Source organism: Somniosus microcephalus, unplaced genomic scaffold (genome assembly GCF_052327205.1).
Source record: "Somniosus microcephalus isolate GS21.2 unplaced genomic scaffold, FLI_Smic_1.0 unresolved_chr9, whole genome shotgun sequence".
NCBI classification, from domain to species: Eukaryota; Metazoa; Chordata; class Chondrichthyes; order Squaliformes; family Somniosidae; genus Somniosus; species Somniosus microcephalus.
Window position 1 is genome coordinate 15,262,314 of NW_028225187.1, and position 26,024 is coordinate 15,288,337.

General features: G+C 51.9%; 1 protein-coding gene across 1 annotated transcript; it reads right to left on the reverse strand.

Annotated features, from left to right (window-relative positions):
• Nucleotides 1–21: 21 nt before the first annotated feature.
• LOC147084810 (uncharacterized) lies at nt 22–25,648 on the reverse strand. Its single transcript, XM_085979521.1, has 2 exons — nt 25,540–25,648; nt 22–5,090 (listed from the first exon to the last, which is right to left on the reverse strand). Exons 1-2 carry the CDS (start codon nt 25,625–25,627, stop codon nt 4,111–4,113), a joined length of 1,068 nt encoding a protein of 355 aa, XP_085835647.1. The 5' UTR covers nt 25,628–25,648; the 3' UTR covers nt 22–4,110.
• Between the last annotated feature and the right edge of the window lie 376 nt (nt 25,649–26,024).

Consider the following 26,024-nt stretch of genomic DNA (forward strand, 5'->3'; position numbering starts at 1 on the left):
GCAAAGACAGATCAACCGGGATCTTGCTGAGCACATAAAGCTGCATTTTATTACGTAACAACAAAGACTTCACCTCAAAACAGTTAATTGTGCAGGAAGACATATATATATACTAGCTGGAGTACCCGGCGTTGTCGAGGGAACTGAAGAACCCTCTGCCATGTTTATAAAACTGTTGGGATTGAAGAACTCTTCCTAAGCACCCAGGAGGTGGTTCTTTAACTTCGTTTTTTGTTAATGGGGATCGCCTGGTCAACAGCTTGCCGTGCCTGAGTCTGGTCAGGAGTCTCTGAGGCTCTGGCTTGGGTATGTCTCGCCTGGTCAACAGCTTGCCGTGCCCGAGTCTGGTCAGGAGTCTCTGACTCCCCCCTCCCTCACCCTCTCTCCACCCCCTTCACTCTCTCCCTCCCTCTACTCTCTCCCCCACCCCGTGCTTCTTCCCTCCCCTCCCTCCGCCTCCCCTCTGCTCTCTCTCCCTCCCTCCTTTCCTCTCTCCCTCCGTCTCCCTCCCTCCCCTCTCCCTCCCTCCTTTCCTCTCTCCCTCCCTCCCCCTCTCTCTCCCCCTCCCCTTGTCTCCCCCTCTCTCTCCCTCCCTCCCCTGCCTAACAATCTATCTCTTCCAATTGTGCCTTCAGTGTCCTTGCCCGCTGTACTCTGTCCTTGCTGCCCATCCCTGCCCCGGTCGAGAGAAGTGCCAGATGAATGCAAGTTGCCGCCGAGGAGGAGGGTAGTATTGGCGTCGAGCAGGTTGATGGGCAGCTGCAGGGCAGAACGAAACAGATGGAGACCGGAACCGTTCACAGTAACTCCAAGTGTGGTTAGGAGAGAGAGAGGGGGAGGGGGGGAGGAGAGAGAGAGAGAGAGAGGGGGAAGGAGAGAGAGAGAGGGGGGGAGGAGAGAGGGGGAAGGAGAGAGAGAGAGAGAGGGGGAAGGAGAGAGAGAGGGGGGAAGGAGAGAGAGAGAGAGGGGGAAGGAGAGAGAGGGGGAAGGAGAGATAGGGAGAGGGGGAAGGAGAGAGGGGGGAAGGAGAGAGAGAGAGAGGGGGAAGGAGAGAGAGGGGGAAGGAGAGAGGGGGAAGGAGAGAGAGAGAGGGGGAGGGAGAGAGAGAGAGGGGGAAGGAGAGAGGGGGAGGGAGACAGAGAGAGGGGGAAGGAGAGCGAGAGAGGGGGAAGGAGAGATAGGGAGAGGGGGAAGGAGAGAGAGAGGGGGAAGGAGAGAGAGGGGGAGGGAGAGAGAGGGGGAAGGAGAGCGAGAGAGGGGGAAGGAGAGAGAGAGAGGGGGAAGGAGAGAGAGAGAGGGGGAAGGAGAGAGAGAGAGGGGGAGGGAGAGAGAGGGGGAAGGAGAGAGAGAGAGGGGGAAGGAGAGAGAGGGGGAAGGAGAGAGAGGGGGAGGGAGAGAGAGAGAGGGGGAAGGAGAGAGAGTGGGGGAAGGAGAGAGAGAGGGGGAGGGAGAGAGAGAGAGGGGGAGGGAGAGAGAGAGAGGGGGAAGGAGAGAGAGAGAGAGGGGGAAGGAGAGAGAGGGGGAAGGAGAGAGAGAGAGAGGGGGAAGGAGAGAGAGGGGGAGGGAGAGAGGGGGGAAGGAGAGAGAGAGAGGGGGAAGGAGAGAGAGAGAGGGGGAAGGAGAGAGAGAGAGAGAGGGGGAAGGAGAGAGAGTGGGGGAAGGAGAGAGAGAGGGGGAAGGAGAGAGAGGGGAGGGAGAGAGAGAGAGGGGGAGGGAGAGAGAGGGGGAAGGAGAGAGAGAGAGAGAGGGGGAAGGAGAGACAGAGAGGGAAGGAGAGATTTAGGGAAGGAGATAGGGAAGAGAGGAAGACACCCTGGGGAAGGGGTTGGACTCAGAGCCCGGCCGCGGTGACCCGGAGCTCCCGTGCGCGGCCTAGCGCCTCAGGCCTGGCCCGACTCACCTCAGCTGAGCTCCCGCTCAGTGTATCTGTTTTCCCGGTCCCGCACTCACGGCAAGAGAGGGGGAAGGAGAGAGAGAGAGAGAGGGGGAAGGAGAGAGAGAGGGAAGGAGAGAGAGAGAGAGTGAGGGAAGGAGATAGAGAAGAGAGGAAGACACCCCGGGGAAGGGGCTGGGCCCAGAGCCCCCGTGCGCGGTGCAGCACCTCAGGCCTGGCCCGAGTCACCCCATCTCAGCTGACGCTCCGGCCCGCCGCCGCCGCTCGCTGTCTCTCGGGACGCGCGGTTCTCTCTGTGTAGATAAATAGGAGAGAGGGAGTGGGGGGGAGGAGAGAGAGGGGGGACGTGCGGGTGTGTCTCTGTGTGTGTATGCTCGCTGTCTCTCGGGCCGCGTGGTTGTCTCTGTCGATGTCTGTGTATCTGTTTTCCCGCTCCCGCACTCACGGCAGGTTTTCCCGCTCCCACACTCGCGGCAGGATTAGGCCCCGCCCACACACGGCATGAAACGTCCCCCGTGACGCACCGCGCTTCCCCCGTAGGATTGGTCAACCATCACGTCACTCAACGCTAATGAGCGGATTTTGTCCGTTTTTTGTATACTGTCCGAGCAATTTTTGTCTGACCAAAAAGTAAATACGCCTATGACACTCCCCTAATCATAAGCTTTCTTTTGATATAACATATGTGTAGGTACGCTGTATAACTTATGAGTTTACCGCGGACATACACACAGAGAGACAGACAGACTCATTTATATAGATAGATAGATAGATAGAAGATATATATACACACACACGGAGATGACACTTGTGAGATCTGGATCAAGCGTTCGATTAATACAGCACACAATCTACCCCTGCCCCCCCCCCACATGGAGTTCAGCGATTTCACCCCCCCACCAGTTTGAATTTGCTGATATCTTCGCCCCCCGCTCCACTTCAAGTCACTTGCCCCCGGCGAGGGAGTGCCGCACTGTCGGAGGTACCGTCTTTCGTGATCAGACGTTAAACCGAGTACCCTGTCTGCTCTCTCTCTCGGGTGGACGTAAAAGAACAAAGAAGGGCGGGGGGGGGGGGGGGGTGCGGCAGGAGTTCTCCCCGGTGTCCTGGGGACCCGATATTTCTCCCTTGACTTATCACGACACAAAAAAAAAATCCAACAACTCGACGATCTGCTCGTCATCACGTCGCTGTTTGTGGGATCTTGCTCTGCGCGAATCGGCGGCGGCGTTTCTCCACACGTGACAACGGCGACCACGCTTGGGAAAAGTACTTCCTGGGCTGCGAGGTCACTTCGGGGCGGGGGGGGGGGGCCTCCGTCCGGTGGTCGTGAAATACGCTGGAGAAATGCGAGTCTTCGTAGCGAGAGGGTTCGAGTACAGGAACAAGGACGTCTTGCTGCAGTTGTACAGGGCCTTGGTGAGACCACACCTTGAGTATTGTGTGCAGTTTTGATCGCCTTATCTGAGGAAGAATGTTCTTGCCATGGAGGGAGTGCAGCGAAGATTCACCAGACTGATACCTGGGATGGCAGGAATGACGTATGAGGAGAGATTGGATCGATTGGGCTTATACTCGCTGGAGTTTAGAAGAATGAGAGGGGATCTCATCGAAACTTATAAAATTCTAACAGGACTAGACAGACTAGACGCAGGATGTTCCCGATGGTCGGGGGAGTCCAGAACCAGGGGTCACAGTCTAACGATAAGGGGTAAGCCATTTAGGACAGAGATGAGGAGGAATTTCTTCACCCAGAGAGTGGTGAACCTGTGGAATTCTCTACCACAGAAGGCAGTTGAGGCCAATTCATTAAATATATTCAAGAAGGAGTTGGATATATTTCTTAAGGCTAAAGGGATCAAGGGATATGGGGAGAAGGCAGGGACAGGGTACTGAATTTGGATGATCAGCCATGATCTCATTGAATGGCGGAGCAGGCTCGAGGGGCCGAATGGCCTACTCCTGCTCCTATCTTCTATGTTTCTGAAACAGTCCGCGGCGGGGGGGGGGGATTCGTCCTTGGAGACACGTTGGGGACAGTCTCCGAATCTCCCTCCATCCTTTTTGATGAGACATGTTGGGGACAGTCTCCGAATCTCCCTCCGTCCTTGTTGATGAGACACGTTGGGGACAGTCTCCGAATCTCCCTCCGTCCTTGTTGGAGACACACATTGGGGACGGTCTTACCGAACCTCCCTCCGCCCATCCGCCCGCGTTCAAAGGGCCCCCGCAGCGCTCAGGGCGGCCTCGGCCCCTGCGTGCGCCCGCTGGTGGTTCCGCAGCGAGGCGGCGCGGGTGAAGCGTTTGCCGCAGCGCGGGCAGGGGAAGGGCTTCTCGCCGGTGTGGACCCGCTCGTGACGGGACAGCTTGCCCGACTCGATGAAGCCCCGGCCGCAGACCGGGCAGCGGAAGGGCCTCTCGCCCGTGTGGGTGCGCTGGTGAGCGGTCAGGTTGCTGGAGGTCACAAACCCCTTGCCGCAGGCGGCGCACTTGAAAGGGCGCTCGCCCGTGTGGATGCGCTGGTGGGCCATGAGGTTGCTGGAGGTGACGAACCCGCGGCCGCAGGTGCCGCAGGCGAAGGGGCGGACGCCGGCGTGGAGGCGCTCGTGCTGGACCAGCTTGCCCGACTCCAGGAAGCCCCGGCCGCAGGTCGGGCACTTGAACGGCCGCTGGCCGGTGTGGATCTGTTCGTGCCGCGACAGCTTGCCCGACTCCACGAAGCCCTTGCCGCAGGTGCGGCAGCGGAACGGCCTCTCGCCGGTGTGAGTGCGCTGGTGCACCGTCAGGTTGGGCGAGGCCACGAAGCCCTTGCCGCAGACCGTGCACTTGTAGGGCCGCTCCCCGCTGTGGGTGCGGCGGTGGGCGATCAGGTTGCTGGACGAGACGAAGCTCTTCCCGCACAGCCGGCAGCCGAAGGGCTTCTCCCCGCTGTGCACCCGCTGGTGGTCGGTCAGGTTGCTGGAGGTCACGAACCCCTTGCCGCAGACGGTGCACTCGAAGGGCCGCTCGCCCCGGTGGTAGCGCTGGTGCGACTCCAGCACGCAGGCCCACCTGAACAGCTTGCCGCAGACCGAGCACTGGTAGTTCGCCTCTCCGTCCTCCGCGTGGCGGCTCCAAGCCCCCACCGAGGGTCCGGCAAGAGGCTCCAGCCCCCGGGGACCTCCCTGCTCCCGGCGGTCCATATCAGATCGGGATTCTGAAACGCAAAAAGAACGAGGGCGACTTTCAAAAAGGCAGCACAAAACCAACTGGCATTTGGGAAATAAAAAATGGGTTAATAAATGACAGGGTTTGTTAAAGACAAATCGCGTTTGACAGACTCGGTCAGGTTTTTTGATCAAGTCATAGAGTCATAGCAGCAGAGGAGGAGGCCATTCGGCCCCTCGAGCCTGCTCCGCCATTTAATGAGATCATGGCTGATCATCCAAATTCAGTACCCTGTCCCTGCCTTCTCCCCATATCCCTTGATCCCTTTAGCCTTAAGAAATATATCCAACTCCTTCTTGAATATATTTAATGAATTGGTCTCCACTGCCTTCTGTGGTAGAGAATTCCACAGGTTCACCACTCTCTGGGTGAAGAAATTCCTCCTCATCTCTGTCCTAAATGGCTTACCCCTTATCCTTAGACTGTGACGCCTGGTTCTGGACTCCCCCGCCATCCGGAACATCCTTCCTGCATCTAGTCTGTCCAGTCCTGTTAGAATTTTATAAGTTTCAATGAGATCCCCTCTCATTTTTCTAAACTCCAGCGAGTATAAGCCCAATCGACCCAATCTCTCCTCATACGTCATTCCTGCCATCCCAGGTATCAGCCTGGTGAATCTTCGCTGCACTCCCTCCATGGCAAGAACATCCTTCCTCAGATAAGGCGACCAAAACTGCACACAATACTCAAGATGCGGTCTCACCAAGGCCCTGTACAACTGTAGCAAGACATCCTTGTTCCTGTACTCGAACCCTCTCGGTACGAGGTCCAAGAAAGGAAGATTTGCATTTCTAAAGCGCCTTTCACGGCCACCGGACATCTCAAAGCGCTTTACAGGCAATGAGGTGCTTTTTGAAGTGTAGTCGCTGTTGTAATGTGGGAAACTCGGCAGCCAATTTGCGCACAGCAAGCTTCCACAAACAGCAATGTGATAATGACCGGATCATCTGTTTTTGTTATGTTGGTTGAGGGATAAATATTGGGCCCAGGACACCGGGGAGAACTCCCCCCTGCTCTTCTTCGAAATAGTGGCCGTGGGATCTTTTACGTCCACCTGAGAGAGCAGACGGTTTAACGTCTCATCCGAAAGACGGCACCTCCGGCAGTGCGGCGCTCCCCCGGCACTGCACTGGGAGTGTCAGCCTGGATATATGTGCTCAAGTCTCTGGAGTGGGGCTGTGAACTCACAACCTTCTGACTCAGATGCAAGTGTGTTACCAACTGAGCCACTAATGATTGGCAATAGATTGGGAGAAGGGGAAGTGCAACGCGACCTGGGCGTCCTTGTGCACCAGTCGCTGAAGGTAAGCATGCAGGTGCAGCAGGCGGTTAAGAAGGCAAATGGTATGTTGGCCTTCGTAGCGAGAGGATTCGAGTACAGGAACAAGGATGTCTTGCTGCAGCTGTACAGGGCCTTGGTGAGACCACATCTTGAGTATTGTGTGCAGTTTTGGTCGCCTTATCTGAGGAAGGATGTTCTTGCCATGGAGGGAGTGCAGCGAAGATTCACCAGGCTGATACCTGGGATGGCAGGAATGACGTATGAGGAGAGATTGGGTCGATTGGGCTTATACTCGCTGGAGTTTAGAAAAATGAGAGGGGATCTCATTGAAACTTATAAAATTCTAACAGGACTAGACAGACTAGATGCAGGAAGGGTGTTCCCGATGGACGGGGAGTCCAGAACCAGGGGTCACAGTCTAAGGATAAGGGGTAGGACACTTAGGACAGAGATGAGGAGGAATTTCTTCACCCAGAGAGTGGTGAACCTGTGGAATTCTCTATCACAGAAGGCAGTTGAGGCTAATTCATTAAATATATTCAAGAAGGAGTTGGATATGTTTCTTAAGGCTAAAGGGATCAAGGGATATGGGGAGAAGGCAGGGACCGGGTACTGAATTTGGATGATCAGCCATGATCTCATTAAATGGCGGAGCAGGCTCGAGGGGCCGAATGGCCTCCTCCTGCTCCTATCTTCGATGTTTCTATGACACAAAGTTCGGAAATGTAAATGGAGAGGGGGATAGTAACAGACTTGTTGTTTTTCCAGGTTTTAGGGCCCTTTTTGGTCCGTTATCAGCCCGTGTCGGGCCCCTCGGGCGACAGTGTTCCCAGGATTAATTTAATCGGGGGAGAAAATGTCGGGGGAAGGGAGAAATAAAGGCTCAAAGATTTGGACCGGGACCCCGGGAGGTCTGGTGGTTCAGTGCGAGGATAAGGAGACACGAGCTTGGGACGTTATCCAGGCGGTTCATGAGGACTGCGGCGAGGGAAGCTGCTTTGCCCGCCGACCAAAGCTGAATGTTGGGTTCGAGGCGACGGCCAGTGGCCGAGAGGAGGTGGAAAGACTTTTTACTGAGTTTGAAGGTTGGAGTTAAGTTCTTGGAGGTATCTCTGCTGCATCCTGAAGAGGCGGTGGTCTCATTCTTAAACCCGCCGGTCGGTTTGCATTGAGGACGAGGTGCTAATAAAAAAGTTTGTAGTCGTGGGACATTAAAATTTGCTCGGCAATAAGGAGGAGTTATAGAGTCATAGAGTTATACAGCACAGAGAGAGGCCCTTCGGCCCGTCGTGTCCGCGCCGGCCATCACGCCCTGTCTATTCTAATCCCATTTTCCAGCACTTGGTCCGTAGCCTTGTATGCTATGGCGTTTCAAGTGCTCATCTAAATGCTTCTTGAATGTTGTGAGGGTTCCTGCCTCTACCACCCTTTCAGGCAGTGAGTTCCACATTCCAACCACCCTCTGGGTGAAAAAGATTTTCCTCAAATCCCCTCTAAACCTCCTGCCCCTTACCTTGAAACTATGCCCCCTGGTTATTGACCCCTCTACTAAGGGGAAAAGTTCCTTTCTATCTACCCTATCTATGCCCCTCATCATTCTGTACACCTCAATCAGGTCCCCCCTCAGCCTTCTCTGCTCTAAGGAAAACAACCCCAGCCTGTCCAGTCTCTCTCCATAGCTGAAGCGCTCCAGCCCAGGTAACATCCTGGTGAATCTCCTCTGCACCCTCTCCAATGCAATCACATCCCTCCTATAGTGTGGCGACCAGAACTGCACACAGTATTCCAGCTGTGGCCTAACTAGCGTTTTGTACAGCTCCATCATAACCTCCCTGCTCTTATATTCTAAGCCTCGGCTAATGAAGGCAAGTATCCCATATGCCTCCTTAACCACCTTATCTACCTGTCCTGCTGCCTTCAGGGATCTATGTACATGCACACCAAGGTCCCTCTGATCCTCTGTCCTTCCTAGGGTCCTACCATTCATTGTGTATTCCCTTGCCTTGTTAGTCCTCCCAAAATGCATCACCTCACACTTTTCAGGGTTAAATTCCATTTGCCACTGTTCTGCCCATTTGACCAACCCGTCTATATCGTCCTGTAGCCTGAGGCTTCCCTCCTCGCTATTTACCATTCCACCAATTTTCGTGTCATCTGCGAACTTACTGATCATACCTCCTACATTCGTATCTAAATGTTACTATCCAGGAACACAGGTAGCAGATGGAACCCGTAATGTAAAGCTGCGGTTCCCAGAGGGGGTGAAGTCATTGCCGTATAGCATGAAATTCGAGACAATGGAAGGAGTGCAGTACTTCCGGGAACTGCACGAGAATCAGGTGAAGGTTTGTTATTATTGTCTTGGACACGAGCGGCTTGCAAGAAGCTGTCCAGACTTGTACTGTTATAACTGTGTCCAGTACGATTTGGACAGGTTGGGTGATTGGGCAGAAACATGGCAAATGCACTCTAATGTGGATAAATGTGAGGTTATCCACTTTGGTGGCAAAAACAGGAAGGCAGATTATTCTTTGAATGGCAATAGATTGGGAGAAGGGGAAGTGCAAAGAGACCTGGGCGTCCTTGTGCACCAGTCGCTGAAGGTAAGCATGCAGGTGCAGCAGGCGGTTAAGAAGGCAAATGGTATGTTGGCCTTCGTAGCGAGAGGGTTCGAGTACAGGAACAAGGATGTCTTGCTACAGTTGTACAGGGCCTTGGTGAGACCGCACCTTGAGTATTGTGTGCAGTTTTGGTCACCTTACCTGAGGAAGGACGTTCTTGCCATGGAAGGAGTGCAGCGAAGATTCACCAGGCTGATACCTGGGATGGCAGGAATGACGTATGAGGAGAGATTGTGTCGACTGGGCTTATACTCACTGGAGTTTAGAAGATTGAGAGGGGATCTCATCGAAACCTATAAAATTCTGTCAGGCCTGGACAGACTAGATGCTGGAAGGATGTTCCCGATGGCGGGGGAGTCCAGAACCAGGGGTTATAGTCTAAGGATAAGGGGTAAGCCATTTAAGACTGAAATGAGGAGGAATTTCTTCACCCAGAGAGTGGTGAACCTGCGGAATTCTCTGCCACAGAGGGCGGTGGAGGCCAGTTCATTAAATATATTCAAGAAAGAGTTGGATATATTTCTTAAGGCTAAAGGGATCAAGGGATATGGGGAGAAGGCTGGGACAGGGTACTGAATTTGGATGATCAGCCATGATCTCATTGAATGGCGGAGCAGGCTCGAAGGGCCGAATGGCCGAGTCCTGCTCCTATCTTCTATGTTTCTATGAGTCTGGGCACATCGCTCGGAGCTGCAAGGCGGAGAGCTGTGGGCTGTGAGGTCACAAAGGCCCCGTCCGCTGTGAGGGTGAGGTAGAAGGAAGCCCCTTGAGTGACGGGGAGACGGGAGAAGGAGCAGGAGGTGTGAGCGGAGCAGGCGGAGGACACAGCTGGTGAACGGAAGGAGAAAAGAGCGCAGGGAGAGGCAGAAAATTGCGGAGCAGAGAACAGGGCGGAGTTGGTGGAAAACACACCAAGTACGGTAGAAAAGGACAAAGACAGCAGAGGGCAGCACGGGTCGAGGACAGAGTCGAGACATAATACGGTTCAGCTCTCCCTAAAGAATTTGGTGTCCGCGGGGGGAGAGGAGGCGGGAGCGGGGTAAGTGTAAATACTCATTGAATCATAGAAAGTTAGAGCACGGGAGGAGGCCATTTCGGCCCATCGTGTCCGCGCCGGCCAGCAAAGAGCTATCCAGCCTAATCCCACTTCCCAGCTCTCGGTCCGTAGCCCTGCAGGTTACAGCATCCCAAGGGCACATCCAAGTACTTTTTAAAATGTGGTGAGGGTTCCTGCCTCGACCACCCTTTCAGGCAGTGAGTTCCAGACCCCCACAACCCTCTGGGTGAAGACATTTCCCCTCAAATCCCCTCTAAACCTTCCCCCAATTACTTTAAATCTGTGCCCCCTGGTTTTTGACCCCCTCTGCTGAGGGAAATAGGTCCTTTCTATCCACTTTATCTAGGCCCCTCATAATTTTATACACCTCAATAAGGTCTCCCCTCAGCCTCCTCTGTTCCAAGGAACACAGACCCAGCCTATCCAGTCTTTCCTCGTAGCTAAGATTCACTACTCCCAGCAACATCCTTGTAAATCTCCTCTGTACCCTCTCTAGTGCGATCACATCTTTCCTGTAATGTGGTGACCAGAACTGCACGCAGTACTCCAGCTGCGGCCTAACTAGTGTTTTATACAGTTGAAGCATAACCGCCCCCTGCTCTTGTATTCTACGCCACGGCTAATAAAGGCATAGAAACATAGAAGATAGGAGCAGGAGTAGGCCATTCGGCCCCTCGAGCCTGCTCCGCCATTCAATGAGATCATGGCTGATCATCCAAATTCAGTACCCTGTCCCTGCCTTCTCCCCATATCCCTTGATCCCTTTAGCCTTAAGAAATATATCTAACTCCTTCTTGAATATATTTAATGAATTGAAGGAGCAGGTGGTGTGAGTGGAGCGGAGCGGGCGGAGGACACAGCTGGTGGACGGAAGGAGAAAAGAGCGCAGGAAGAGGCAGAAAATTGCGAAGCATTCCGTATGCCTTCTTAACCACCTTATCTACCTGGCCTGCTACCTTCAGGGATCTGTGGACCTGCACTCCAAGGTCCCTCTGTTCCTCTACACTACTCAGTGTCCTACCATTTAATGTGTATTCCCTTGCCTTGTTAGCCCTCCCCAAATGCATTACCTCACACTTCTCCGGATTGAATTCCATGAAAGACAGGGGGGTTGGACATCTCGGGGAGAAGGGGGGGGGGCAAGAGGCAGGAGCCTTAAAGGAGCGGCAGGGCGGGAAGCGGGGACCGGAGGTTAGAGCAGAGCGCGAGAGTGAGGAGTCAGAGGGGGACGGAGATATGGAAGTCGGGGGGGGGCATCGTGTGGACAGGGAGAGGTTAGCGAGGGGGGGGGGGGGGGGAAGGAGGGAAGCTCCTCGGCCCAAACCTAACGCAAGGAAGAGGCTGAAACTGCAGGGAAGGTTCAAACAGGAGGCGAGAAAGAGCCGGAGGCTGCAGGAGAAAGCAACATCTGCCCGAAAAGTTGGGAAGGAGCGTGAGAGGAGGGAAGGGCCGGAGTTTGAATGATGGGGGGGGGGGGGCGGATTATCAGGCACACTTCCCTTATTCGGAGTCGTGATTACACTGGTCTCGATTAACGTGAAGTGACTGAGGGGGAGAGAAGAATCTGCAGCAGTTGTTGCAGAGTTTTAAAGGCTGTTGTGTCTGTAAGAAACCTTTTGGGATGAGGATGTCCGAGAGAGAGTTCAGAAGGTTTGGAAGGGAAACATAGAAACATGGAAAAATAGGAGCAGGAGTCGGCCCTTCGAGCCTGCTCCGCCATTCAATGTGATCATGGCTGATCCTCTATCTCAATACCATATTCCCGCTCTCTCCCCATACCCCTTGATGCCTTTTGTGTCTAGAAATCTATCTATCTCCTTCTTAAATATATTCAGTGACTTGGCCTCCACAGCCTTCTGTGGTAGAGAATTCCACAGGTTCACCACCCTCTGAGTGAAGAAATTTCTCCTCATCTCAGTCCTCAATGTCCTACCCCGTATCCTGAGACTGAGACCCCTTGTTCTAGACCCCCCCAGCCAGGAGAAACATTCTCCCTGCATCCAGTCTGTCTAGCCCGGTCAGAATTTTATACGTTTCAATGAGATCTGAGGAAGGATGTTCTTGCCATGGAAGGAGTTTAGCGAAGATTCACCAGGCTGATACCTGGGATGGCAGGAATGACGTATGAGGAGAGATTGGGTCGATTGGGCTTGTACTCGCTGGAGTTTAGAAGAATGAGAGGGGATCTCATTGAAACTTATAAAATTCTAACAAGACTAGACAGACTAGATGCAGGAAGGATGTTCCCGATGGCGGGGGAGTCCAGAACCAGGGGTCACAGTCTAAGGATAAGGGGTAAGCCATTTAGGACAGAGATGAGGAGGAATTTCTTCACCCAGAGAGTGGTGAACCTGTGGAATTCTCTACCACAGAGGGCGGTGGAGGCCAATTCATTAAATATATTCAAGAAGGAGTTGGATATATTTCTTAAGGCTAAAGGGATCAAGGGATATGGGGAGAAGGCAGGGACAGGGTACTGAACTTGGATGATCAGCTATGATCGCACTGAATGGCGGAGCAGGCTCGAGGGGCCGAATGGCCTACTCCTGCTCCTATCTTCTATGTTTCTATGTTCCTAGATCACCTCTCATTCTTCTAAACTCTAGTGAATAAAGGCCTAGTCGACCCAATCTCTCCTCATACGACAGTCCTGCCATCCCAGGAATCAGTCTGGTGAACCTTCGCTGCACTCCCTCTATGGCAAGTATATCCTTTCTTAGGTAAGGAGACCAAAACCGCACACAGTACTCCAGGTGTGGTCTCACCAAGGCCCTGTATAACTGTAGTAAGACATCCTTGCTCCTGTACTCAAATCCTCTTGCAATGAAGGCCAACACACCATTTGCCTTCCTAACTGCTTGCTGCACCTGCATGTCTGCTTTTAGACCATGAGAGTAGCATGTGAGACAAAGAAGTAATTCACAATTTACATTAACGATTTAGACTTTGGAATCAAAAACACAATTTCTAAATTTGCAGATGACACCAAATTGGGGGGATAGTCAATACTGAGGAAGACTGCAACAAGTTACAGGAGGACATCAATAAACGTGCAGAATGGGCATATAATTGGCAAATGAAGTTCAACACAGATAAATGTGAGGTATTGTATTTTGGTCGGAAGAATAGGGAGGTCACTTATCGCTTGGCGGGTGCGAGTCTAGGTGGGGGAGAGGAACAAAGGGATCTCGGAGTACGAATACACAAATCACTAAAAGTAGCGACAGTTTAGCAAGGCCATACCAAAAGCAAATCAAGCACTAGGGTTTATTTCTAGAGGGACAGAATTAAAAATTAGGGAAGTTATGCTAAACCTGTATCAAACCTTGGTTAGGCCACACTAATGGAGAACTGCGTACAGTTCTGGTCGCCATATTATAAAAAGGATATAGAGGCACGGGAGAGGGTGCAGAGAAGATTTACAGGGACGATACCAGAAATGCGAGGGTTTACATATCAGGAAAGGATGAACAGGCTGGGCCTCTTTTCTCTTGAAAAAAGGCTATAGGGTGATCTAATAGAGGTCTTTAAAATTATGTCCTTGTGCACCAGTCGCTGAAGGTAAGCATGCAGGTGCAGCAGGCGGTTAAGAAGGCAAATGGTATGTTGGCCTTCGTAGCGAGAGGGTTCGAGTACAGGAACAAGGATGTTTTGCTGTAGCTACTATGACCGGAAAGCCCTGCAGCGGGTAGTCAAAACTACCCAACGCATTACCGGCACCCGGCTACCGACCATAGAGCACATATAACAGAAACGCTGTTTACGGAGGTCACGGTACATCATCAAAGACCCTACCCACCCCAGCCACAGTCTGTTCGCCCTCCTGCCATCTGGGAGACGCTACAGATGCATTCGCACCCGTACGACCAGATTTAGGAACAGCTTCTTTCCCAGGGCTGTCATCCGACTGAACTCCACAAATAAACACTAAAGCCTGCACATCTGCCAATGCACTTTATTATGGTTATGTTTATGTTAATGTATTACAAGCCAAATGTATGTTGAATGTTTAAATGTCTTAATCTAAATGTACACTCTCGGGAGCCGCAAGCCTACATTTCGTTGTACTGCACTTGTGCACTAACAGTGACAATAAAAGTTGATTTTGATTTGTACAGGGCCTTGGTGAGACCACACCTTGAGTATTGTGTGCAGTTTTGGTCGCCTTATCTGAGGAAGGATGTTCTTGCCATGGAGGGAGTGCAGCGAAGATTCACCAGACTGATACCTGGGATGGCAGGAACGACGTATGAGGAGAGATTGGGTCGATTGGGCTTATACTCGCTGGAGTTTAGAAGAATGAGAGGGGATCTCATTGAAACTTATAAAATTCTGACAGGACTAGACAGACTAGATGCAGGAAGGATGTTCCCGATGGCGGGGGAGTCCAGAACCAGGGGTCACAGCCTAAGGATAAGGGGTAAGCCATTTAGGACAGAGATGAGGAGGGATTTCTTCACCCAGAGAGCGGTGAACCTGTGGAATTCTCTACCACAGAAGGCAGTGGAGGCCAATTCATTAAATATATTCAAGAAGGAGTTGGATATATTTCTTAAGGCTAAAGGGATCAAGGGATATGGGGAGAAGGCAGGGACAGGGTACTGAGTTTGGATGATCAGCCATGATCTCATTGAATGGCGGAGCAGGCTCGAGGGGCCGAATGGCCAACTCCTGCTCCTATCTTCTATGTTTCTATGAAAGGTTTTGATAGAGTGGATACAGAGAGAATGTTTCCACTTGTGGGGAAGAGCATAACTAGAGGCCGTCAATATAAGATAGTCACCAAGAAATCCAATGGGGAATTCAGGAGAAACGTCTTTACCCAGAGAGTGGTGAGAATGTGGAACTCGCGACCACAGGGAGTGGTTGAGGCGAATAGTCTAGATGGATTTAAGGGGAGGCTAGACAAGCATATGAGGGAGAAGGGAATCGAGGGTGATGCTGATAGATTTAGATGAAGAAAGACAGGAGGAGGCTCGAGTGGAGCATAAACACCGGCATAGACTGGCTGGGCCGAATGGCCTGTTTCTGTGCTGTATATCCGATGTGAGAGGTAATAAGCGGAATGAAGGGAGGTGGAAAGCCCAGGGTCTGATGGACTAAGTACAGAATTTTATGAAGAATTTTTAGAGATTTTGAGCTGGATTTTCAATGAGGAGGCGGGACTACAACTTTCGGGGTTGTAGTCCCGCCTCCATCGAGTTTTGGCCAACCCACGCGATTTTGACTTGATGGACCTTGTCGAGTCCGCCCAGCGGGCTCAGCAGGCCAATTAAGGGCCACCCAGCAACAGGTGACGTCACAGATTGACATTTCATCTGTCAAGACCTTTTGACAGATGAAATATCAGCGTTTCACAGCTGTTTGAAGCTGTCAAACACTGACAGTCTTTCCTCCAAGTTAATTCCTTCCACTCAGGCTGATTTAGAGATCTCTCCAGAACAGAAAGCTGAATGCTGCAATTTTTGACAGCTCGCAGCCATTCTGCTTTCTGTGCCGGTGAGATGAGGGACTCCCGAGACCTGAAGGAAGGAAGGCTGTAATGGTAAGTAAAACTTCTTTAAACACTTTAAACACACCAAACACACTTACCTCTGCACTCATGCACCCATCACTCACCTGAACACCGGACATCTCGACCCCTCCAAGCCCTTCATCCCGACGGTCCGCCTCGCTAACTTGGCGTGGTTTGGAGCCATCGGGAATCCCACACTTCAGCAATAAAAATAGGGATTAGGCTAAAAACTGCCTGTTAACTACCTGTTAACAGGCAGTTAATTGGCACTAATCCCCTTCCCCCCTCGGGGAGGCGGGTCCCAGCGCGGGTCGGGTATCCGCCTCCTTTGAAACTGGCATGGAGGCGGGTTGGGGGCGGGATGGGGTCGTGACCCCCGATTTTGAGATTTTAACCCCCCACACACCTCCAATCCCGCCTCCACGACCTAATGAAAATTCTGCCCTTTAAGTCTGTTGCTCTTGGAGTTTTTTAAGGAGATTAAAATTGAGGGAAGCCTGGCCCCATCTATGAGGAGAGGTTTCATAAGCTTAGCTGATTAAAAATAAAGGGGATGGAAGGGATGTAAAGAATTGGAGGCCCATCACATTATTAAATGTGGATCATAAGATCTTGGCAGATAGTTTTGCCCTCTCAGTCCTATGGAGTCGTAGGCCGGGAGGTCGCGGACACTGTGGCCTCAATCCGAGATGCGATAGAGCTCATGGCAGAGTCTGGGAAGGAGGCTTAAGTGTTGAAGATAGATCAAGAAAAAGCCTTTGATGGGGTTGTTATAAATCTCATCATCATCAAGAAACGACTCATGAAATAACACTGGACGGCCAGCTGGTGGCGCCGTCCAAGGAGTATAAATACTCGGGCGTGGGCCCAGCTTGTTCAGGGACATTTTGTAAGACAGGAACTAGTGAAGTACAACTAGACCTCCATGTTCTGAAACAAGTTGATTAAAGCCTTGCTTTATAGTCAAACCAAGTGCGTAGTGAGTTTTATTATGTCAGGGGTCTCTCCTGAGGTTTCATTGTTGGGTTTTGGAAGCATTTGGTTTCGGGATCAATTTCATTGAGTGGATAAGGATTTTTTCATTCAAACATATTTCGCTGTGTTAAATGTAATGTTTTTTTTTTAATCCAAGTATTTTCCGATCCAGAGGTCAGTGAGACAGGGTTGTCCCCATTGTTGTACACGTTGGTCGCAGAACCATTAGGTGACACGATGCAGAAAGGAACAAGGGAGGAAAAATTCAATTGTTTGCGCCTCCCGTTAGTGCCTTAAGGGGGCGCTAATGGGGCGCAAAGCAACTCGCGCCTGGGCGCGGCGATGTTTGCGCCGCTCGCGAAATTAACTAGAGATTTTGCGGCGGCGCTAAAGACTACCGCCACGGTCTCCTGCGCCGGCAGATTGTGACGTCAGTCGAGTGCGCAACGCCCCGTTAGTGCCCCGGACCGGATATTGAGTGGCGCCCCCTGCCTTACCGCCTGTCGCTAGCAACGACAGGTTGAGGGGAGCGTTATGCTGTCAGAAAGGGACTGGGGGGGCGCTATTTAAATGCGACCGCTTCCTGCCTTTTTTTGTTGGTGACATTTTTGCACCACACATTCTGAGAGAGAGAGAGAGAGAGGCTTCTGGAGAGATTCAATGCTGTGTGAAGGAGTTTTGGGTACTGAGCAGCACTTTACAGGTTCATTTTGGTTTGCCCTTCCTTGCTTCGCCAGCGCTCTGAGGTAGCGCCTCGCTCCTCGGCCTTAAGGCAGGTGTGACGCGCCTGATTTAGCGCTCCAATCACCTCCAGGGGCGATAAAAGCCAAGTTTGCCGTCGGAGGTGATAATTAGCGGCAGGCGCTAAACTTTGCGCACGGCCGATAATGGCGCCCCAAACGGGGCGATACCGAATTTTTCCCCTAAGGTGTGGTCGGGATTGCGGCTCCCAGTTCCGGGCGGGTGTCGGTGATACACCAGTTTTTTTGCAGATGTCACGACCTTAACGTTGAGGGATGGGGAAGTCAGCGAGGAAAGCTACGGGAGCAGTGGAGGAGTGCAGTCGAGCTTCAGGAGCCAGAGTGAATTATAGTAAGTCCCTGTGCCCGGTGGCAGGAAGGGGTAGAGGGGAATGGTTGGAGGAAAGCCCCTTCAAGGTGGTGGCGGTTCTGGAAGTGCAAGTATCATAGAAGTTTACAGCACAGAAGGAGGCCATTCGGCCCATCGTGTCCGCGCCAGCCGACAGCGAGCTCTCCAGCCTAATCCCACTTCCCAGCTCTCGGTCCGTAGCCCTGTGGGTTACGGCACTCCAAGCGCATATCCAAGTACTGTTTAAATGCGATGAGGGTTTCTGCCTCGACCAGCCTTTCAGGCAGTGAGTTCCAGACCCCCACCGCCCTCTGGGTGAAGAACGTTCCCCTCCTGGGAACATCCTCCTGTGGAATTCTCTACCACAGAAGGCTGGGGAGGCCAAGTCACTGAATATATTTAAGAAGGAGATGGATAGATTTCTAGACGCAAAATGCATCAAGGGGTATGGGGAGAGAGCGGGATTATGGTATTGAGACAGAGGATCAGCCATGATCATATTGAATGGCGGAGCAGGCTCGAAGGGCCGAATGACCGACTCCTGCTCCTATTTTTGTTTTCTATATAAATCTCCTCTGCGCCCTCTCCAGTGCAATCACATCCTTCCTGTAATGTGGTGACCAGAACTGCACGCAGTACTCTAGCTGTGGCCTAACTAGTGTTTTATACAGTTGAAGCATAACCGCCCCCTGCTCTTGTATTCTATGCCACAGCTAATAAAGGCAAGCATTCCGTATGCCTTCTTAACCACCTTATCGACCTGTCCTGCTACCTTCAGGGATCCGTGGACATGCACTCCAAGGTCCCTCTGTTCCTCTACACTACTCAAGTGTCCTACCATTTAATATTGGCCCAGAACTTCGGGTCTCCACGGGTGAGTACGCACGGGGTGCTCACCCGTAAGCCCAGTGGAAGTGCCGACTTCCTGCACGTACTGCGCATGCGCGGGGAACCGGCACTTCCGTTCCCCCTGAAAGAAGGGGGTTCAGAGGTCGAACGCATGCGCCGGAGAGGCAGCGCGTGCGCATCGAACTTACGTTTTTTTTTTTGCAGGTTTTCCCGGGAGGGTAAGTCTCCAGAAGTCGCAAGGCCTGCTTTTTACAAGGTAAATGGTGAATTAATTAAAATGAAAACATTTTTTCCACAGATTTATTATTTTTAAAGACTTTAAAAGAAAGATAAGTTTATTTTTTAGCCCGGTTAGAAAATGTAATTAATTTTTTCAAAAATTTAAATTATTGTTTAAAATAGTTATTTCATGTAATTTATAGTTTATTTTAAAAATGTGATGGTTTTTTAAAAATGTATTTGAAGATTTAGTGATGTTTTGGGGCTTGTAGTATTTATAGGTTTGACAAGAGTCAAACTTATGAATGAAGCATTCCCTGCTCCCATTGGCTCCCCATGGCCCACGTGATCCCAGGGGACGCATCGAACTAACTGCGCCCCTGGGATACGCAAGCACTGCGCGCCGGCAGCTGGAGGAGGCCCAGGATCGGAATCCCACGGGGGCCCACAGCTCAACGGGCCGGCGCGCCAGGTAAGTGCACGTCGGGGGCTTGCGCCCGCGGGGAGCCCCCGACCCGAATTTCTGGGCCAATGTGTATTCCCTTGCCTTGTTAGCCCTCCCCAAATGCATTACCTCACACTTCTCCGGATTGAATTCCATTTGCCGCTGTTCTGCCCACCTGACCAATTTATTGATATCTTCCCGCAGATAGGAAGTGGCTCGATTAAATTGGGAACCGAAGGTTATGAAAATTAAGAAGATTTTGGGAAGATGGGAAAGAAGGTGGATGAAAGTGCAAGGAAGAGCGTCAGTGGTGTCCCGCTCTCCTGCTATCTAAGCTATGGTACTTATTGACAGAGACTGTGTGCCTCAGAGACATGGACCATGTACAGCAGGCACCTCAAAGCACTGGAGAGGTACCACCAACGCTGCCTCCGCAAGATCCTGCAAATCCATTGGCAGGATAGGCGCACCAACGTCAGTGTTCTTGCTCAGGCCAACATCCCCAGCATCGAAGCTCTGACCACGCTCGATCAGCTCCGATGGACGGGTCACATTGTCCGCATGCCCGATACGAGACTCCCAAAACAAGTGCTCTACTGGGAGCTCCGACACGGCAAGAGAGCCCCAGGTGGGCAGAGGAAACGCTTCAAGGACACCCTCAAAGCCTCCTTGAAAAAGTGTAATATCCCCCACCGACACCTGGGAATCCCCGGCCCAAGACAAAGTGGAGGAGAAGCATCCGGGAAGGCGCCGAACACCTCGAGTCTCTTCGCCGGGAGCAAGCGGAAACCAAGCGCAAACAGCAGAAGGAGCGCACGTCAACCCAAGCACCCCAACCCACCCGCCCCTTCAACCACCGTCTGCCCCACCTGTGACAGAGACTGTAGGTCCCGCATTGGACTCATCAGTCACCTGAGAACTCATTGTTAGTGTGGAAGCAAGTCATCCTCGGTTCCCGAGGGACTGCCTGAGAAGAAGACTTACTGACAATGGGGGACATTCCTGAGTGGGCGGAAAAGCCCACCCGAGAGGCTTGTGTGAGGTTTTTAACGGGAAAGGAAACCAGCCTTGGTGGCTTACAATACCATCATTGGACGGAGAAATCAGGGAGGACTCAACTTCCCAGATGTCGATTTGAAGAAAAAAATCCTTTCGATTCAAATGGGTGAAGAGATTTCTTCAGAAGTCAAACACAAGTTTCTGGAAGAGTTGTTCTGAGCATTTAAAAAAACGAAATGGGACATTGTATATGGAATACAATAATATGATTCTGAAATCGATTAAGCCTCTCCCTAGGTTTTATACGGGGGCTGTAGAGACTTGGGTCCAATTTTTAAAAAATGGGCAGTTTATGTCCAAGGGGGCTGAGGAATTTTTTAAGAACAGCCCTTATTTTTGAACAGGTGGGTCAACATTGAAGGAGAGGTATTACTGAATCAAGCTTTTATAAAAGCTGGTATTGTATCTGTGAAAGATGTATTATACGAGGTAATTGCAGGTTGGTTGCCGGAAGCGATAGTGAGGGACGTGGTGTGGGAGGAGGATCAGGAGGTCGAGGGAAAAGCAATAGGGACCATGGGCCAGATTTTCAGTGCGCCGTGAGGCGGGCTTTTAGGCGTGCGGGGGGCAAAAATCCCGAATTCGGGGGTCCCGACACCATCCCGCCCAAAACCCGCCTCCACGTAAGTTTCAAGGGAGGCGGGTACCCGCCCCGCGCTGGGACCCGCCTCCCCTGAGGCGGGAAGGGGATTAGTGCCAATTAACTGCCTGTTAACGGGTAGTCAACAGGCAGTTTTTAGCCTAATCCCTATTTTGAGGGGTGTCGTGTGGGATTCCCGACGGCTCCGAACCACGCCAGGTTAGAGGAGGTGGGCCGTCGGGTTGAAGGACTTGGAGGGGTCGCGATGTCGGTGTTCAGGTGAGTGATGGGTGCATGAGTGCAAAGGTAAGTGTGTTTGGTGTGTCTAAAGAAGTTTAAATTACCTGTACTTACCTTTACAGCCTTCCTTCCTCTAGACGTCGGGAGTCCATCATTCAGCCGGAACTGAAAGCAGAACGGCTGTGATCTGTCAAAAGTGACAGCCTTCAGCTTTCTGTGCCGTGAGATTTCTAACTGAGTCTGTGTAGAAGGACTCAGGTTAGAAGTCAGGACTGTCAGTGTTTGACAGCTTCAAACAGCTGTGAAACGCTGGTATTTCATCTGTCAACACGTCTTGACAGATGAAATTTCAGTCTGTGACGTCACCTGTTGCCGGGGTGGCCCTTAATTGGCCTGCTGAGCCCGCTGGGCGGGCTCAACAAGGTCAGTCAAGGGAAAATCGCGTCGATTGGCCGGACGTCGATGGAGGCGGGACTGAAACCCGAAAGTTGTCGTCCCGCCTCCTTCCCGACTTCTGAATGAAAATCCAGCCCGGTGTGTGAGAAGATTGTGAGGGCAATGCCACAGGATTGGATGGAAATGATGCAGGCGCCAATCTCCAAAGGAAGTAAGATGCGTCCCGCTTTTCCAAGCTTTCGCTGGAGAAAGGGGGAGGAGATGGTCCAATTTGACAACCGCAATACTCGAGATTTCTATGGGGTGTTTAGAGAATGGAGATTCAAGACAGCTGCTGGTCAGGAGTTTTGGCAGTATACCCACAGCTGGACTTCAACAGGATGTGGAAAGGAGTGTGGGCGAATTTGGAATGTTCAGAGTGGATTGAACTGGATTTCAAATTGGCTCATAACCGGATTTTTACCACGACGGTCTGGTGTAAGATTGGGCGAGTGGAGGGGGGCTAACTTGCCCAGTGTGTGGGACGGGGGATGAGATTCTGCCCCATTTACTGGTGTTATGTCCGCAGTTAAATGATTTTAAGTATTGTGTTCGACAGATGCATGAAGTTTTGTTTGCTGGGTTAGGGATGGGAGAGCGGGAAGGGGAATTCCCTGGGATTCAACTTCCAGATAAGAACATAGGAAATAGGAGCAGGAGTCGGCCATTCGGCCCCTCGAGCCTGCTTCGCCATTCAATAAGATCATGGCTGATCTTCTGTCTCAACTCCATTCACCGGCCCTGTCGCCATATCCCTTGATGCCCTTACTAGTCAGAAATCTATCGACTTCTGTTTTGAATATACCCAATGACTGAGCCTCCACAGCCCTCTGGGGTAGAGAATTCCAAAGATTCACCACCCTCTGTGTGAAGAAATTCCTCCTCATCTCAGTCCTGAATGGCCTACCCTTTCACCTGAGGCTGTGGCCCCTGGTTCTAGACTCCCCAGCCAAGGGAAACATTCTCCCAGCATCCACCCTATCAAGCCCTGTATTAATTTCGTATGCTTCAATGAGATCCCCTCTCATTCTTCTGAATTCAAGAGAATACAGGCCTAGTTTACTCAATCTCTTCTCATACGACAGTCCCGCCATCCCAGGAAGGCAGATTATTATCTGAACGGCAATAGATTGGGAGAAGTGGAAGTGCAACGAGACCTGGGTGTCCTTGTGCACCAGTCGCTGAAGGTAAGCATGCAGGTGCAGCAGGCGGTTAAGAAGGCAAATGGTATGTTGGCCTTCGTAGCGAGAGGGTTCGAGTACAGGAACAAGGATGTCTTGCTGCAGTTGTACAGGGCCTTGGTGAGACCACACCTTGAGTATTGTGTGCAGTTTTGGTCGCCTTATCTGAGGAAGGATGTTCTTGCCATGGAGGGAGTGCAGCGAAGATTCACCAGACTGATACTTGAGATGGCAGGAATGACGTATGAGGAGAGATTGGGTCGATTGGGCTTATACTCGCTGGAGTTTAGAAGAATGAGAGGGGATCTCATTGAAACTTATAAAATTCTAACAGGACTAGACAGACTAGATGCAGGAAGGATGTTCCCGATGGCGGGGGAGTCCAGAACCAGGGGTCACAGTCTAAGGAGTAAGCCATTTAGGACAGAAATGAGGAGGAATTTCTTCACCCAGAGAGTGGTGAACCTGTGGAATTCTCTACCACACAAGGTAGTTGAGGTCAATTCATTAAATATATTCAAGAAGGAGTTAGATAGATTTCTGAAGGCTAAGGGGATCAAGGGATATGGGGAGAAGGCAGGGACAGGGTACTGAATTTGGATGATCAGCCATGATCTCATTGAATGGCGGGGCAGGCTCAAGGGGCCGAATGGCTGACTCCTGCTCCTATCTTCTATGTCTCTATGTAATCTCGTGAACCTTCGTTGCACTCCCTCTATGGCAAGTATATCCTTCTTTAGGTAAGGAGACCAAAATTGTACACAGTGCTCCAGGTGTGGTCTCACCAAGGCCCTGTATAATTGGAGTAAGACTTCTTTACTCCTGTACTCAAATCCTCTTGTAATGAAGGCCAGCACACCATTTGCCTTCCTAATGGGGATTGCAGGAGTCTAGCAGAGTGGTTATTAATTTAAGGTTCAGTTTGGCTAGATTCGTGATCGTGCAAAGAAGGAATGCTCTGGTTTTTAAGGGGAGGAGAATCAATCTTGAAGAGTATTTTAAACATAAGCTAAAAGACTCTGTGGAGCTTTTATTCAGAAAGGCATTTAAAGATAGTATTATTTGATCAATTTTTAAAATACAATTGATTAATATATGTTATGGAAGACAAATTAAACTTCAGGTTGTGATGTTAATATGTGGTGGAGAAATGGCTGTGCAGAGTGGCGGAATGGGTTTGTATAGTATAATGGAATGATCATAATGTTGTAAATGTTTTTAATGTTCAATAAATAATATAATATATTAATATATATTAGCATTCTCGCCAGAAGGTTGTGGGTTCGAGTCCCACTCCAGAGACTTGAGCACAAAAATCTAGGCTGACACTCCAGGGCAGTACTGAGGGAGCGCCGCACTGTTGGAGGGGCAGTACTGAGGGAGCGCCGCACTGTCGGAGGGGCAGTACTGAGGGAGTGCCGCACTGTCGGAGGGGCAGTACTGAGGGAGCGCCGCACTGTCGGAGGGGCAGTACTGAGGGAGCGCCGCACTGTCGGAGGGGCAGTACTGAGGGAGTGCCGCACTGTCGGAGGGGCAGTACTGAGGGAGTGCCGCACTGTCGGAGGGGCAGTATTGAGGGAGCGCCGCACTGTCGGAGGGGCAGTACTGAGGGAGCTCCGCACTGTTGGAGGGGCAGTATTGAGGGAGCGCCGCACTGTCGGAGGGGCAGTACTGAGGGAGCGCCGCACTGTCGGAGGGGCAGTACTGAGGGAGCGCCGCACTGTCGGAGGGGCAGTACTGAGGGAGCGCCGCACTGTCGGAGGGGCAGTACTGAGGGAGCGCCGCACTGTCGGAGGGGCAGTACTGAGGGAGCGCCGCACTGTCGGAGGGGCAGTACTGAGGGAGCGCCGCACTGTCGGAGGGGCAGTACTGAGGGAACGCCGCACTGTCGGAGGGGCAGTACTGAGGGAGCGCCGCACTGTCGGAGGGGCAGTACTGAGGGAGCGCCGCACTGTCGGAGGGGCAGTACTGAGGGAGCGCCGCACTGTCGGAGGGGCAGTACTGAGGGAGCGCCGCACTGTCGGAGGGGCAGTACTGAGGGAGCGCCGCACTGTCGGAGGGGCAGTACTGAGGGAGCGCCGCACTGTCGGAGGGGCAGTACTGAGGGAGCGCCGCACTGTCGGAGGGGCAGTACTGAGGGAATGCTGCACTGTCGGAGGGGAACATCTTTACACAACAGAGAACATCTTGATACAACAGGGAACATCTTTTCACAACAGGAAGCTCCAACATACCAGTCCCTCCCTTCCTCTCAGTCTCTCTTTTCCTGTCTGTCTATCTCTCCCTCTGTCTCTCTCGCAGCCTCTGTCTTTCCCTCAGTCTCTGTCTCTCCCTCGTGTTACTCAGTCTGTTTGTCTGTCTCCCTCTGGTTTCCTCAGTGTCTTTCTCTGTCCCTCCCTTTGTGTGTCCTGAAAGGCCCTTGCTGGTTTTGTGTGTGTCGTTCTGTGTGTGTCCCATTCCTAATCCAAATTGTACACTCTCGGGTGCCGCAAGCCTACATTTCGTTGTACTGCACTTGTGCACGAACAATGACAATAAAAGTTGATTTGATTTGATTTGATTTGATTGGATTGATTTGTGGGTGGTGTAATACTGAGTGTCCTTGTGACATTGTGTAGCCAGGGTGAGCCTCCCAGCACGTCTGTTGCTGTGTCCGGGACTCTGGGCTATTTGAGGGCAATGCTATCGCTTTCAACACATCAGCAGTATTTTGCTGTCCTATCTGCCGCATAATGGCGGCGGAGTTACCCAGCCTGCCCCGCGCGGGTGAAACCGCTCTATCTCCGGCAGCGGCCGCGCCTGCGCACTGGCCCCCGGGGCCTTAACCCGGCGATTCGGTGGGTGGGGTCCGGGCGGTGGGTGGCAGCGGGCCCGCGCTCGGGGTGGCCTACCTGCTCTTCTCTTTCTTTCTTTCTCTTTCTCTCTCTCTCTCTCTCTCCGCGGTCCGAGGCGACAAAATGGCGGCCGGCCCACGCGCATGCGCCCTTCGCGACCCGCCCCACCTCGCCCACTGCGCATGCGTTCTCCACTCTCGCTGTCTCTCGCCCCCGGCGTTGCCACGGGCAACTCCGCGCCAGCTGTCAATCACCCGGCCAGCCCCCCAGCCAGCTGTCAATCAAAACCTCTGCAGCAGTCACTCCCATTGACACAGCTCCTGTAACACAGAAACATAGAAGATAGGAGCAGAAGTTGGCCATTTAATGAGATCATGGCTGATCATCCAAATTCAGTACCCTGTCCCTGCTTTCTCCCCATATCCCTTGATCCCTTTAGCCTTAAGAAATATATCTAACTCCTTCTTGAATATATTTAATTAATTGGCCTCTACTGCCTTCTGTGGTAGAGAATTCCACAGGTTCACCACTCTCTGGGTGAA

What these genes read in the sequence shown, in the direction of transcription:
- LOC147084810 (XM_085979521.1), bottom strand. Translation starts at nt 25,627, where the DNA reads ATGCGCGTGGGCCGGCCGCCATTTTGTCGCCTCGGACCGCGGAGAGAG. An exon ending in AGAAAGAAAGAGAAGAGCAG is followed by an intron (nt 5,091 to 25,539) that starts GTAGGCCACCCC and finishes TTTGCGTTTCAG; the next exon opens with AATCCCGATCTGATATGGAC.